The sequence below is a fragment of the Sturnus vulgaris genome, chromosome 29 (assembly GCF_052056855.1).
Source record: "Sturnus vulgaris isolate bStuVul1 chromosome 29, bStuVul1.hap1, whole genome shotgun sequence".
In the NCBI taxonomy this organism is placed as follows: Eukaryota; Metazoa; Chordata; class Aves; order Passeriformes; family Sturnidae; genus Sturnus; species Sturnus vulgaris.
Window position 1 is genome coordinate 2826762 of NC_142271.1, and position 15085 is coordinate 2841846.

At 53.7% G+C, this 15085-nt stretch overlaps 2 protein-coding genes across 2 annotated transcripts; one reads left to right on the forward strand and one right to left on the reverse strand.

Moving 5' to 3' along the window:
- Positions 1–119: 119 nt before the first annotated feature.
- DCLRE1B (DNA cross-link repair 1B) lies at positions 120–6432 on the reverse strand. The gene is made up of 4 exons (XM_088180221.1): positions 6115–6432; positions 5840–5984; positions 5462–5641; positions 120–5375 (listed from the first exon to the last, which is right to left on the reverse strand). Exons 1-4 carry the CDS (start codon positions 6301–6303, stop codon positions 4549–4551), a joined length of 1341 nt encoding a protein of 446 aa, XP_088036347.1. The 5' UTR covers positions 6304–6432; the 3' UTR covers positions 120–4548.
- Positions 6433–6442: 10 nt separating this feature from the next.
- Positions 6443–14406, forward strand: AP4B1 (adaptor related protein complex 4 subunit beta 1). Its single transcript, XM_014872771.2, has 10 exons — positions 6443–6719; positions 6801–7025; positions 7447–7577; positions 8418–8565; positions 9191–9687; positions 10354–10437; positions 11355–11458; positions 11629–11836; positions 12338–12622; positions 13042–14406. Exons 1-10 carry the CDS (start codon positions 6607–6609, stop codon positions 13515–13517), a joined length of 2271 nt encoding a protein of 756 aa, XP_014728257.1. The 5' UTR covers positions 6443–6606; the 3' UTR covers positions 13518–14406.
- The last annotated feature ends 679 nt before the right edge of the window (positions 14407–15085 follow it).

Below are 15085 nucleotides of genomic sequence, written 5' to 3' on the forward strand. Positions count from 1 at the left end.
CCCTGCTGGCACAGGGACGTGGCACCAGGTCAAATGCTTCCAAGAAGGAATTTAGTCCAGTCAGGTCACCGTCACCCACTCAGGAACTCCACAGCATTTCAATTCAGCCTATTCCAAAGTAAATGTTACAGAGATGTTTATTGGCTTTCTTGTAAAAGTTTACAAGATTTAAAAATAATTACAAATTACAAATACTCAACCAAAATTCAGACTGAGAGCAGGTTTAGATTAGATATTGGGAAAAAATTCTTTATTCAGAGGGTGGTAAGGCCGGGGCACAGATTCACAGAGGAGCCATGGCTGCCCCACTCCTGGAAGTGCTTAAGGTCAGGTCAGGCAGAGCTTGGAGCAACCTGGTGTAGTGGAAGTTGCCCCTGCCCGTGTCAGGCTTCGGAACTTGATGATATTTAAGGTCCCTTCCAACCTAAACCATTCCATGAAAACCTCAGAAACTCTTCACAGCTTCCTGTTTACATGAACAGCAGCACAAGAAGTGTGAACCCCCTCCAGCAAAACACTGTTGAGGAGCTCTGGACCCTCTGAGACAGGGAGGTCTCAGTCCTGCATGGAGGACTCTGTTCTCTCAGCACAATTCTCTGCAGGCTCACAGTGACCTCCAGGACAGTGTGCAACACAATTCCCACCTTCCCCAGCACCTGCTCAGGAAGTCCCAGCCTCCCTGAGCCAGAGCCAAGAGGCTCCTGGTCAAGGTCTGTCCCAAAGATTTTATTGCACAACCCATGGCTGCTTGTGCCTCAGGCTGGGGTTTGGCCAAGGGCAAAGCCACAGCCAGAAAATCTTCAGCACGGCAGGGGCTGTGGCAAAAGATCCCAAATTCAGCAGAAGGAATCACAAACACACAACATCCACAGGAGCTCGCTTGAAGGCAGCACCTCACATGATTATCAAGGTGATTCTACCTTTTCAAAAAGTTCTAGTGCCTTTTCAGAGGACTCCATAAAAAAAAAACACAAAGAGATTTAGGCTTTGGAATAAATCCAAAGTGACCACACACTGTAATTATGTAAACTCATTAATTTTCTGGTGAAGGAAAGCCTTCACCATTGCAGGTTTTTTTAATCTAGGAAAGAAGCCCCTGTGCTGCAGGAACAGAGAGCAGCTCTGCAGCAGGGAAGAGAGAAGTTGTTGGATGTGCTTTGGCCTTGTAATTGGGGAAGCAGAGTCAGAAACCCAAGCCAGCAGTGCTCTGGGGTGCTCCCTGCAAGCTGACGTTACACACTTGTTTCTGTGGAGCACAGGAGCCACGCAAGTTTTACCTCAGCCTCTCAACAACAACCTAGAGAGCAATTTTCCCCTCTCCACAGCATAAACAGGGCACTCCTTCATGCTTTCCTACTGTTTGGAGAAGTTGGAGCCAACTGAGCTGTTCATAGTGCAGCGATTGACCCTCCCCAGGCAGCTCTGCTCCAGACCCTGCCCTCACAACATGCCAGAATTTGATCACAGCTTGGTGAAACAGCACTGAGAACTTGCCAAAGGGAACTCGGCTCGTTCCTTGTTCCTCTACAAGGCCTTGGCTGAGCTGTTTCCCCTCACTGGGGCTTGGTTCCCAACTGTGGAGCAGAGATAAGCAGCTGGAGCATGCTCTGTGTGTGTAGATTTGGGAGGACTTTGCTCGGAGTACGTTCTGTTCCCTGTCAGGGTATCTGAAGTTTCCAAGCATGTGGCCCTCAGATCCCCTACAGAGATGCCAATACTGGGCTGCAGCTTCTCCTTGTCCCTGTTGTGAGCAAAACACACCTGTGGGCAGCAGTGCAGGTGAGCTGGGAGCAGCAGGCTCAGAGCCTGCTCTCTGTGACACTCCAGCTCTCAGCTGCTCCCCTGTGAGCCAGGCTGGGGGGCAGGAAAATAGAGAGATTGTGGAGACAAGTGTGAGGGAGAACAAGGCCTGTAAGAGACCAAATATTTACTGCCAGGAGACTTCATGGAATCTTTTAGGTTGGAAAATTCATTTAAGATCACAGAGTCCAACCATTAACCCAGCACTGCCAGGTCCACTAAACCATCTTCAGGGGAAGCTGAAGGATGACCAGAAGCCCCAACAGTCAACAATTCCAGTTTTCCCCACAAGGCCACATTTTACTTTCCAGCATTTTAGAATGGCATACAAAAGTAGTATTTAAACACCTAACAGGGAAGAAATATTTGGCACTAAAATGGTTTGTTGCCTTGTGCACCTGTTGTGCTGAGGCAAAAGTCTCCAACAAACTGACTATTGGTCAAGTCTCTCCTGCTTCTGTTGGCTTTTAAAGCCACAGAGATTTTTCCTTGACTCTGCATGATGGATAAGTCCCTCCTCAAGTGGCAGGAATTACCTTTTCAGCTCTAGAAAGTAAAACCAGCATTTTATTCTGCAGCTTTAACTGAGCACACAGAAATAGGACGCAGATCCTCAGACTCTGAAGTTTGCAATGTTCCCTTGTTTGTGCATGATTAAAGCTCAGATTTACATCTGTAAAGAATTACCATTTACAACTCCTTTTTGCCCAGAGGCTGACCAGGAGGTTCTCCATTTACTTTAATAAATAGTTGATAAGAATAAAAGAGGAAAGGCTGGCTGCCACAAAACATCAGATCTCCCAGGTCATTTGCAACATGCCCAAGTGGAGCAGTGATTCAGAAGATGAGCATTCCTCCCCAGCAGTGGAGAGGCTGCTCAAAGCAGGACGTGGAATTTGGGAGTTCAGGCAGTACTTCACTCCCCTGCCTGTCAAATGAGTCACTTGAATTTCAACAATATTTAAATAACAGCCTGCATCTCCCAGGCAGCAGCAGCCAGCACACTACAAGCACAGCACCATCATTTCCATGTTACAAAACGTGCAGGTGTCTCCACTCACACCCACCTGACGGAGCCGTGCAGTTCAGTTTGGATTAGGAAATAATCCACACAGAAAACTCCAAGCAGCAGGACACAGCGCCCACAGCAGGAGGCTCAAGCTGCCCTTGCTGCCCTGTGTGCAGTTCACAGGACACTGCTCTGTCACCTCCAATGTCCCCTTGGCAGCAGAACCACACAGTCCCAGGGACAGGCACGCCTTAGGTAACAGGGATAAATGTTGCCATGCCTGGGAAAGCACAGCGTTGGGAGGCAGGATTCACGTTTGCCAAACAATCAGCAAACAAACATCCCCACTCTGGCTGTCGACACTCTCACTGTTCTGGACAGCCCTGTTTGTGACTGCTGCATCCAGGGCCATCTCTGCTTTTCACAAGGCCTGGCTCTACTCCAGGAGCAAACTTCCTTTCCTGCCTCAATTCAGGGAATTCAACCCATCTAGCTGCCACTTGGAAAGGCCCTGCAGGGCACTATGCTCAGAAAATCCTGAAACCTTTTATAACAAAAGGAGGATCAAGGGAGCTGAGGAACAAACTGGTTTGTTCCAGGACAGTGTCCAGTGACCATTTCCACTCCAGCTGCCCTGCCCACATAAGGGGCCAATCTGAACCACTGGCAGTGCTGTTTGGCACAGTCAGCTGCAGGGGTACCCAGTGGTTTGTCACACAACAGACACTTCCCAGCTGTGCCAGGCTGATCCAGAGTGGGAAGGTGCCCAAGCTGTAACTAACAGAGCCGGTTCTGCTGTTCAGTCACAATCTTTCTAAACAATGCTGCTCAGACTGAGCACTTCACACCACCAAGCAGATGTTTCATTATCTCCCATTCCATCTGCCACTGCAGGACAAGAGCAGGCAGAATGGGAGGGCAGAACACTGGTGGTTACCAGGAGTGCTTTGCAATCAAACACAACTCAGAGGTGCAAGGCTGAGAGCAGAGACTGTAGAGGATTTAGTGACCCACTCTGCAAGGCCTACAACTCAAGAACCCAGACAATTCCTACTTTTCCTGGCCACAAACTTGAAAATGCACTTATAATTAGCATTGAGATGGCACTTTGAGGAGAGCAGGACTACATCCAGATGCAAGTTGGCTGGCTGGATGCAAAAGCTGAAAGTATTAGTAGATTAACAGGTAAAAAACAGATTATTGGACTTTAAGGCACTTCATTTTCTACGTTTCTTTAAGCAGCATTTTTAAAAAGCACCTTAATAAAGAACATTTGTAATTCACTCTGGAATGAAATGCTCATAGTCAGTGAGGTATCACAGACTTATAGAAAGGAGACTCTTTGAGGCTCTCCGATTCCCCCCTTGCTCCTTTCAGCACATTCCAGACACCAATTAGTCAGCTGCAGACAGCTCACACCCTCTGCAGCTCTGCTGGATCAACCTCTCAGTGACTTTTCTAACACGGGACAGGCAAGTCACTGCAGAAGTGGACACAAGGCACACAGACAGTGGGACCACAGTGCCCAGCGTAGTGTGGGGACACAGCAGATGTAGCGATAAAAAAATAAATAAGTTTTAAAGTACCATCTACAAGCTGGTTCTAGTTTCCTCTTTGTCCTCTATAAAGAGAGTAGAGCCCCAGAGCTGAGCTCCCCTCTCCTAATGGGAAACCTGAGCATGGAGCAGAATGAAACACTGCTACCTGCTGCACTGGCACCAGCAATGTCACACAGTTTTTCAGGGTGTCTCTCCCTTCCGAAAAAAGTCTTCTACCAGCTGATCAAACGTCTGTGAGGAATTCTGCTTTAGGACATTTAAGGGACTGAGTAGATACTGCTCTGCGAATCCAGTTGCAAGGTGCTCACTGGAAACAGATGCTGCTCCTCCTGTTCCCAGCTGTTCCTTCTCACCCCTGCAGCAAGTGCAGCCTTCTTTGGAGCAGAGAGCTGGCTCACAGTAGTGCTGAGGAACCTTAACATCTGCAAACACTTCAGGTTTCTCAGTATTTTTCTCTGGGGACTCATAAACAACCCCTCGGGGCACAGACCTCCACGGGGCTCTTTTCCAGAGATTTGTGGGTTTCTGCCCCCTCCTTTGGCTTTGCTGCTGTCCAGACTCTTGCACAGGCTTTGAGACATTGAAGTCAGGAAGTACCTGAGGAGCAGAGCTCAGGTATTCCTGAAAGTAACCCTGGCACATGTCGCTCTTCACAATGGGGATGATGGAGCAGGGTTTCAGCCACTTCACAAACTCGCGCAGCTCCGCAAAGGACGAGTGATCCGAGTATGGGATGAGGTGGATGTTGGGGTGGGTGACCTTCACGGGCCTGCCCGTGGGGATGATGGCAATGGTGGGGTGCAGCGTGTTCCAGGTGACCAGGGTGTCCCAGCGGATCTCGGCGACATCCACGGCGCGGATCCAGCCCGCGCCCTCCTCGGTAGTGAACACATCCGGCAGCTCCAGCAGCCGCATCTGCTCCAGGCGCCAGGGGCTCACCACCACCCACGTGCTGAACTCCAGAGCCAGGTCCACCAGCAGCGTCTCCTTGCCCAGGGTGTACACACCTGCCAGGGGAGCAGCAGCTCAGGGACAGGGCAGGGGGACACGAGCCCCGTTGGGCCGTGCTGGCAGGAGGGAGGGCAGCACTCACCGATGACCACGTGGTGCTGCGGGTGGGCACGGATGAGGCGAGCAGCCTGGCGGGTGGCCAGTGCCCGCGAGGGCAGGGCCCGCTGGGGGTGGCAGTGCGTGTTGTCCAGGTACAGGCGGTCGATGTGGCGGCCCCTCAGTGCTGGCTCGCACTGCATGGCACTCGCGTAGCGGAAATCTCCTGCAAGGACAGGGATGGCAGGGCAGGAGTGGAGTTTCTCTCACTGAAGGTATTTCAGAACCATCTGGTCACAATTCTGTGCCACACGCTCTGGGATAACCCTGCTTGAGCAAGGAGTTGGGACCGGGTGACCCACTGCAGTCCCTTCCAACCTGACCCACTTTTGTGATTCTGTGATTGTGGGAACCTGCCCTGTACCTGTGTAGAGGATGGTGCCGAAGGTGCCCTCAAAGAGGAACATAACGGAGCCAGGGCAGTGGTTGGAGTCGATCAGCGTCACCGTCACCTCACCCACGACATGGCTCTGCCCCACCTCCAGCGGCCGGATCCAGCACATCGGCACCTGCAGGGGCCGAGGTGTGAGGGCTGGGTAGGGCAGGTGACAAGGGTTGGGACGGGCAGGTGACAAGGGTTGGGACAGGCAGGTGGGGATGTCCTGGCGATGAAGGCCGGGACGGGCGGGACACACCTACCTGCAGGCGGCGGTGCAGGAGGCGGGCAGTGAGCGGGGAGCAGTACAGCGGGCGGCTCCAGGTGCTGGACAACCCCACCGTGTGGTCCGAGTGCATGTGCGACAGGAAGAAAAGGCGGGCGCCGGCCGCCCTCCGCAGGCTCCAGAAGTCCACGGCGATGGGGGTCCCGGGCAGCACCATCCCGCTCATGGCGGGCCGGGACCCCGCTCCCCTCACGCCGGTTTTGGCGGGAAGCGCCGCGCACGCGCGGGTGGCGCGGGGCGGGGCCGGGCCGCGCGCCAGGGGCGGGGCGGTGTCACGGGCGCGGGGTCACGTGGGCGGGGCGGTGGGGACCGGGACCGGGATCGGGAGCTGGGAGTGGGGCTGGGAGCGGGACTGGCACCTGGGATTAGGATCTTGGACCGGGGCTGCATCCTGGGATCGCGACAGGGACTTGGGATTGCGGCCGGCACCGGGTCCTAGTGCTCGGAGTGGCACCGGCGCTCAGGGGCCATGCCGTACCTGGGCGGCGAGGAGGTGCAGCGGGAGCTCCGCCGGGCGCTCTCGAACCCGCACGTGCAGGCGGACCCGGCGCGGTACCGGGGCGCCGTGCTGCGCGTCATCCGGTACGGCGGGCAGGGCCGGGCCGGGCCGGGCGGGGGGCGCGGGGCCGGGCCGGGCCGCGCTGAGCGCTGTCCTCGCCGCAGGCTGATGGCGCAGGGCGCCGACGTGTCGGGGCTGTTCCCGGAGATGGTGAAGGCGGGCGCGGTGCCGGACGTGGTGCAGAAGAAGCTGGTGTCGTTCTACGTGCGCGCCCAGGCCCCGCGGCAGCCGCAGCTGGCGCTGCTCGCCGTCAACTCCCTGCGCAAGGACTGCGCGCACCCCAGCCCGGCCGTGCGGGGACTCGCCCTGCGCACCATGTGCGACCTCAGGTGCGGGGGCTCCCCGGTGCTGTCCCTGCCCTCCCGGAGCTGTCCCTGCCCTCCCCGGTGCTGTCCCTGCCCTCCCGGGCCTGTCCCTGCCCTCCCTGGTGCTGTCCCTGCCCTCCCCGGAGCTGTCCCTGCCCTCCCGGGCCTGTCCCTGCCCTCCCTGGTGCTGTCCCTGCCCTCCCCGGAGCTGTCCCTGCCCTCCCCGGTGCTGTCCCTGCCTTCCCCGGTGCTGTCCCTGCCCTCCCGGAGCTGTCCCTGCCCTGCCCTCCCGGAGCAGTCCCTGCCCTCCCCGGAGCTGTCCCTGCCCTCCCGGGGCTGTCCCTGCCCTCCCCGGAGCTGTCCCTGCCCTCCCCGGAGCTGTCCCTGCCCTCCCGGGGCTGTCCTGCCCGCCGTGCCCCGTTGATGGCCCGCTGCCATCCCGCAGGATGCCCGGGATCCAGGAGTACCTGCAGCAGCCCCTGGTGTGCGGGCTGCGGGACAAGGCGTCCTACGTGCGCAGGGCGGCCGTGCTGGGCTGTGCCAAGATGGTGAAGCTGCAGGGAGACTGCGAAGTGGGTGCGTGGCTGGTGGCCCTGGGGCTGGGGCTGGTGGCCCTGGGGCTGGGGACGTGCTGTATTCGTGATGCCCGTTCAGCCTTTAGGGGTGTCTTGGGGTCCCTGAGCTGCCCCCGTGTTGTCGTGGCTGCAGGGCAGAAAAAGTGGAGGGTAATTAGTGAAAGACTGAGAAAATTGGGGTTTTTCAGCCTGGAGAAGAGAAGGTTCCTGAGAGAACTGAATGTGGCCTTCAGTACCTGAAGGGAGCCTGCAAGAGAGCTGGAGAGGGACTTTAGAGAAGGGCTGGAGTGACAGGGCAAAGGACAAGCTTCAAACTGGAAGAGAGCAGGTTTAGGATATTAGGAAGACATTGTTCCCTGTGAGGGTGGGCAGGCCCTGGCACAGGGTGCCCAGAGCAGCTGTGGCTGCCCCTGGATCCCTGGAAGTGTCCAAGGCCAGGTTGGACAGGGCTGGGAGCAGCCTGGGATAGTGGAAGGTGTCCCTGGCCATGGCTGGGGTGGGACTGGCTGAGCTTTAAAGTCCATTCCAGCCCATAACATTCTGTAATTCAGTGATTGAATGATTTTGTTCCATCCCCAATCTCTGATTAGCCAAGGGCCACTGTGACCCACACAGACCCTCAGGGAAAAGCCATGCCAAGGGCAGGTGTTGCTGTAGAGCTTGTAGTTTTTTGATCCTTTCTCCCAGTTCAAGCCACTTTTAGGTGGGGTTTTTTGGGGTTTTTTTGTTTGTTTGGGGTTTTTTTTGGTTTTTTTTTGGGGGGGTTTTGTGATAAATACACACAGTGATTAAACTGCAGTCTGCTAACAGATCTTGATGGCAGGAGCTCTGTGCTTTGCAGATGGTGCTCTGGTGAATGAGCTCTACAGTTTGCTTCGTGACCAGGACCCCATTGTGGTCGTGAACTGTCTGAGGGCCCTGGAAGAGATCTTGAAGAAGGAGGGAGGTGTTGTCATCAACAAACCCATTGCCCATCATCTCCTCAACAGGTTTGTTTTCTTTGGTATTAAGATAGTGCTGAAAGCTTCTGTTGTTCTCATGTTTTCTATGCAGAGAGGCAGTTCCTGGGGGACATAACCTTCTCTGACCTCTTGTCAGGCACCCCGAGATGGAGGTGCCCATCCTAAGATAAACTGAACCACTTCAGGCTAAGGTCTGAAGGGAAATCTGGGATGCCCTGCTCTTCTAGGGAGTCTTTGCCTCAGCTGGTGGTTTGGTTTGGAATTGTAGGTTAAAATGATCAGACTTTTGGGGTTTTCTTAGTGATAATACACATGATATATCTGTGGGACAGGTATGTTCTAGCATGTCTGTCCAGATGCATTGAAAGATACACAACTGTGGTGCTTCAAGAAATGAGTTTTTCTGCAGGTAATTCCACGTGATTTAGGAAAAGAGGGGTATTGCTCTTCCCAGGGTTCTTGTCAGTGTTGCTGCCTGGTGCAGACACCAGCAGAAGTGCAGGTGCCTGGTACAGAGTTAATAACTGAGCAGTTCTCTTGTGGCTCCCGCTTGGTTGGGAACAGAGGCTGTAAGGAGGTCAGAGGCTGAGGCCTCTGCTGTGCACAGCTGTTCCTGCCCTCCCTGACTGCACACTCCCCGTGCTCCTGGCAGGATGCCCGACCTGGATCAGTGGGGGCAGAGCGAGGTGCTCACCTTCCTGCTGCGCTACAAACCCCGCAGCGAGGACGAGCTCTTCGACATCCTCAACCTGCTCGACGCCTACCTCAAGAGCAGCAGCCCCAGCGTCGTGATGGCAGCCACCAAGCTGTTCCTGGTGCTGGCCAGGGAGTACCCAGATGTGCAGGCAGATGTGCTGGTGAGGGTGAAAGGCCCTCTGCTGTCTGCCTGCACCTCGGAGAGCAGGGAGCTCTGCTTCACCGCGCTGTGCCACGTGCGCCAGATCCTCAGGAGCCTGCCCGGCCACTTCAGCAGCCACTACAAAAAGTTCTTCTGCTCCTACTCAGAGCCCCACTACATCAAATGCCAGAAGATGGAGGTGCTGTGTGAGCTGGTGAATGATGAGAACGTGCAGCAGGTGCTGGAGGAGCTGAAGGGTTACTGCACTGATGTGTCGGTGGAGCTGGCACAGGGAGCTATCTTTGCCATCGGTGAGAGCTGGGCTGGGCTTGGCTGCAGCCCTGGACCTTTCAGGGGGGATTTTCTCTGTACTTGGCACCAAATCGCTGCTCTGTGCTGCAGCAGCACAGACACCAACCTGCCCAGGAGTGGTTTGTGTCAGTGTTTCTGAACATTGATTATTTCAGAAGTCCTGGCACTGAGCTGCTCCGGGTTGTGCAGAAAGTCCTTGAATCTCGTGCTGTGAGGAGATGCTCTAGGGCAAACATGTCATTTCATCTTGTTAATGAGCCTTAAAGTGTTCAGTGAAACTCTGCAGGAGGTGGAGGAGCTCTAATATCTGCTTGTTCTTTGAGTTGTGATGGGGGCAGAGTTAAGGTGGGAGTTTTGGTTTTGTGAGCTTTAAAACTAGGTGAATTATTACTGTATTCATAAGGAGAAAGTTGAGGATGATAAAATGCTTTTTAAAATGTATTACATTTAGGGAAGGTTCAGAAATCTTCTCAGGCATGGCCTCTAAAAAAGGAACATGTCCCTGGTGTGGAGAACAAGTTCATTCGGTCACACTTTCAGAAACGGTAGTCAGAAAGGAAGGAGACTGTTTCTTTAAAGGGAGTTTGTGCAGAGTAGCTGGGCTCATGATTCCTGTTTCACTGTGATAAAAGGTTGATTTTTATGTCTTTTTGGCATCCTTGCAGCCAATATTGCCAGGACATACACAGAGCAGTGTGTGGGGATTCTGACAGAGCTTCTGGGGCTTCAGCAGGAACACATCACCTCAGGTAACCATTGCAGGCTGCTGCCTGGTTCATGCTCTCAGGAGCCCCTTACTTGAACTCATGGTCCCAAACTCAACACCCTCAAAGGCACTTGGCTTTCAGTTTAATTGGCACTTTCAGGTGAAAGTTTTCCAGGTGGGCTGAGGGGTGTAAAGTGTGTTCCTTCTGCAGGAGCTGCTCTCTGTGGGAAAGGGGAAGATGATTTTAGCTCAGTTCATGCTTCTTTCTAGCTGCCACTTGCTGACTGAGAGAGTGAGGGGCTCAGCAGAGACATTTGACTGTCTATTTGAGAGCCCAGATGATTAATAGATCTTTTAAATCTTTGTGATTTCTGTTCCTTACATAACAGTCTGATTCAGTTGTACCTGAGCTTCCTTTTTTCTCTTCTGCCTTTAGATCCACCTTCACATCACTGCTGTTCTTGCTGTTCTCTTTTAACTGGTCTTGCTCTCAGATTTGAAAACCACACACTTGCACTCAGATGTTGAATTCCATCTCAGGAGCTGTTGATGTTTCTGAGTGGGCAGCAAAACCTTTAAAGTTTTGACCTAAAGTTCACCAGCCTCGTTTTGAATCGGGGTCGGCTTTAATTTGTCATTCTAACCTCGTGTGTCTGAAGCATCATGAATCAGAGGCTTTTTAAAGGCTGGCAGTGGCCAGAGGAGAGGCTGCTCTCCAGCAGAGGAACAATCTGAAGTCTCAATGCTTTATTTTAGACCTGATGCAGCTTTGCTCTGACAAAAGCAGTGTCATGGGATTAGGAAGGAGGGTGCCTCAAATCACAGTCACAGGCAGGGCACTGACCCTCCTGGCTGAGATTTGCAAAGCCCCTTGAGTGGGGGGCGGTTGAAATTATTTTTTTTTTTCCCTAGTGGTTTTTATAACTCTTGGGAGATGCTGATAACTTGTTTTCCTTGCAGCTGTGGTCCGTGCATTCCGGGACCTTGCCTGGCTGTGTCCCCAGTGCACAGATGCCGTGTGCCAGGCACTGCCTGGCTGTGAGGACACCATCCAGGACAGCGAGGTGAGGGGGCAGTGCTTGGGGCAGGGTGGGCAAGGACTGTTCAGCTTCCCTTTGCCTTGAGGTCGGAGGCAAAAATCAGAAATCCTCAGATTTGTTGTCTCAGCGTGCTTATGTCATGCCAACACGTGGCACACAGCAGCTGTTTGCTGGTGTTCCTGTGGCTCCTGCAGGGCAAACAGGCACTGATCTGGCTCCTGGGCACACATGGGGAGAAGATCCCGAACGCTCCCTATGTCCTGGAGGACTTTGTGGAGAATGTGAAGTCCGAGGCGTTCCCGGCAGTGAGGATGGAGCTGCTGACGGCGCTGCTGCGGCTCTTCCTGGCCCGGCCCGCCGAGTGCCAGGACATGCTGGGCAGGCTGCTCCACTACTGCATTGGTGGGTCCCCTGTGTCCCCACAGGCCTTGGGGGACCTGCTCTGGCTGTCCCCAGGCTGAGGAGGCCATCCAGGGTCAGGTGGTTCCATGCCTTAGGCTGCTGCCTGGCCCCTGGCTGGTGAGTGTGGAGTCACAGAGCCATGCAATCAGAATGCCTTGGGTGGGAAGGGACCTTAAAGATCATCAGTTCCACCCCTTGCCCTGAGCAGGGACACCTTCCCTGTCCTACCTGGCCTTGGACACTGCCAGGGATCCAGGGGCAGCCACAGCTTCTCTGGGCAACCTGTGCCAGGGCCTCACTGCCCCCACAGGGAAGAATCCCTTCCCAATATCCCCTCTAACCCTGCCCTCTGTTAGTTTAAAACCACTCCTCCTTGTTCCTCAGCCTGTAAGCAGGCTTGCAGTGTATCCCTGTAAGTCTGTTTTTAATGATAAAGTGTTAGTGCTGTGTGGCAGTGTGGCTGACAGGACTCTCCATGAGTTGCATCTCTGTGGTTCGCAGAGGAGGAGCAGGACATGGCTGTGCGGGACCGTGCGCTCTTCTGCTATCGCCTGCTGCAGGCTGGCGTGGAGGAAGTGAGGAGGGTCCTGTGCAGCCCCAAGTCTGACCCCTCCCTGGGGCTCCTGGGGGACCAGAGCAAGCAGCCTGTCAATGCCTGGGCTTTGGAGTTCAACACTCTGGCCACAGTTTATGGCAGAGAGCGCTGGGCACTCGCCACTGCTCAGCAGCCTGTGGATCCCTCCTACTCCTGCTCTCCTTGTGCTGACTCCAGGAACAGAGACACAGGTAAACCTGCCTCACCTTCCTCTGGGAGCCTTGCCAGCAGATCACAGAATCCCTGAATGGTTGGGTTGGAAGGAGCCTTGAAATTCCTCTTGTTCCACTCCCTCCCATGGGCAGGGATATTCCACTATCCCAGGCTACTCCAAGCCCTGTCCGACCTGGCCTGGGACACTTCCAGGGACCCAGGGGCAGCCACAGCTGCTCTGGGCAGCCAAGATGTTCTCCTTTGGGTGTGTTTGGAGGAAGGTCAGAGTGCTTTGGGAATCTGGTGTTCTGATCACCCTGTGCAGTGTGTGGCTGGTCACTCATTAGCCCAGGGAATGCTGCTGGTGGCACTGGGATTCCAGCTTTCCTCTGCTCCATCAAATGGGCTTTGTGGAGCTGGGAGCTGCATCTCACCTGTGTCTGTGCTTTCCTTTCAGAGTCACTGGTTTCTGAAGGGAATAAGGAAATCCTTGAGGTTCATCCTGATACTCCAATGCCTGAAGGGAATAAAGAGCTCCTCGAGGCTCATCCTGATGCAGGCAGCCTAAGCTTGATTCCTGATGTTTCCCTGACTGCAGAACAGTTTGAGAAGACCTGGCTGAGCCTGGACACGAGCTGCCAGCTCTCTCTGCCCTGGTGTGGGCCTGTCCATGCAGACACCATCCAGACAGCCCTTCGTGTTGTGCACATCCAGACCATTGCCATGAGCAAAGCTGGAGCCCAGCCCTGGAAAGCTTATCTGAGTGCCCAGGATGACTCAGGCTGCCTCTTCCTCACAGAGCTCCTGCTCCAGGCAGCAGATTCAGAGCTGCAGGTTTCAGTGAAGCAAAGCAAAGCCAAGCCAGAGGCACTGCAGTCCTTCATCTCAGCCTTGAGGACAGTCCTAGAGGCAGTGGCTGGACTGCAGTCTTGACTGGTCCCTGCTCCCAGCAGGATGCATGCTGAGGGCACAAAAAAAAAAAAAAAGTTGATTTCTCTGGCTTCTTTTGCCATACCCAGTGCTGGTTTGGTAGTTTCAAACTGCAGTTTCCAGTTTACCTGGAAAGCCCAGGGGGTGTGGGGGGAGCTGCAGCTGGGGAACAGGGCAGGGTGAGGGGTCTGCCCTCCCCTGGGCTGGGAAAAGGACAGGGTCACTGGTGTGAGTCACAGGACTGGTGGCATCCGTGGTGGTTGTCATGAGGCACAAACGTCACTGATGGATCCAGAACTCGGGTGTGTTTTGGAGAGGTTTTTTCCTGAGAATTAGAGATAATAAAAAAAAAAACAAACCAACAAAACAAGCCACCAGAGGCACTAGGACTCTGTCACTTATCTCACGTTAAGAGGAACAGTGCAGTGAGGAGAGACTATTTTATTCTTGGCTCCATTTACATTTGTTTTAATTTGCTGTCTTCAGCTGATTTCAGTGGTATCTTCACTTGGGGGTGAGCAGAGAGGAGGGTGGGCAGGGTACATCCTGCTCACTGGAACCAGCATGTTCCTCTTCCAAGAGACAGACAGAGGTTTTTGGTTGAAATGTGGTACTGAGGTGAGAATTACACTCTCTCTGAAGTTCCCCCCAGCTCCCTGTGCTGCTGCCAAGCTCCTTGATTGAGGGTGACATTGATCTAACAGGGCTTTAGGCTACTCTGTGAGGAGCACGAGCATCTTTTAACCCTATTCTGCCAGATTGCTTGTAATTTTTGATTTCTTTGAATGACTTGATTGTACTTTCAAATGGCACTGTGCCTTCCATGCACCTCACTGAAACCCTGTCACTGTTAAACAGACTTCTGCTTTTCCTAATAAAAACGTGAATCATTCTTGGCTGATTTCTGGAGTTTCTTGTTCCTTCAGCCCTCAGGACTGTGGATGATCTGGTCAGGGCAGCTCTGCAGCCCAACTCCTGCCTCTGTGTCCAGCAGGGTTTTCCCCTCTGACCTTCCTTAAGCTAAGCTTTAAGGAGCAATTGGGCAATAATTAATCTGTCTCAAATGCCAAATTACTGTGAAGGGTGAACCTGCAGGTGATCTCAAAGGCAGATCAGTCAGCTGTAGCAGGGCTCCTGTTAACATTCCCACAGCTGTGCTGTGTCCCTGTCCCCAGGGAGAGCTGCACTGGAGCACTGCCATAGTGCAGTTTTCAGGGAAAAATGGCTGAGAACTTGTTGGCAGTGCATTGTTCACTCTGCTGTGGCCACACCAAGATTGGGCTCTGTCTGGGAGGGGACTTGGAGCTTCTTTATCCAGACCATTCTTGAGGAATGAGCAGGTCAGCAGACTCCAATAACTTATAAATATTTATTTCAGCTGATCTTTACATAAAGGACTTAATTTGGAACTAGGCCATGCCCATAGCTGTGTGCAGCCCAGGAGCATGGCTTTGCTAAACAAAGTCCTACTGGAGTCAGCACCAAACTTCTGCTTCTCTGTCTCAGGGTTTAATTCCTGAACTCAGGAACTCAGCTTGGCCCTTGTGTGAGGATCAAGATAATGACTGATG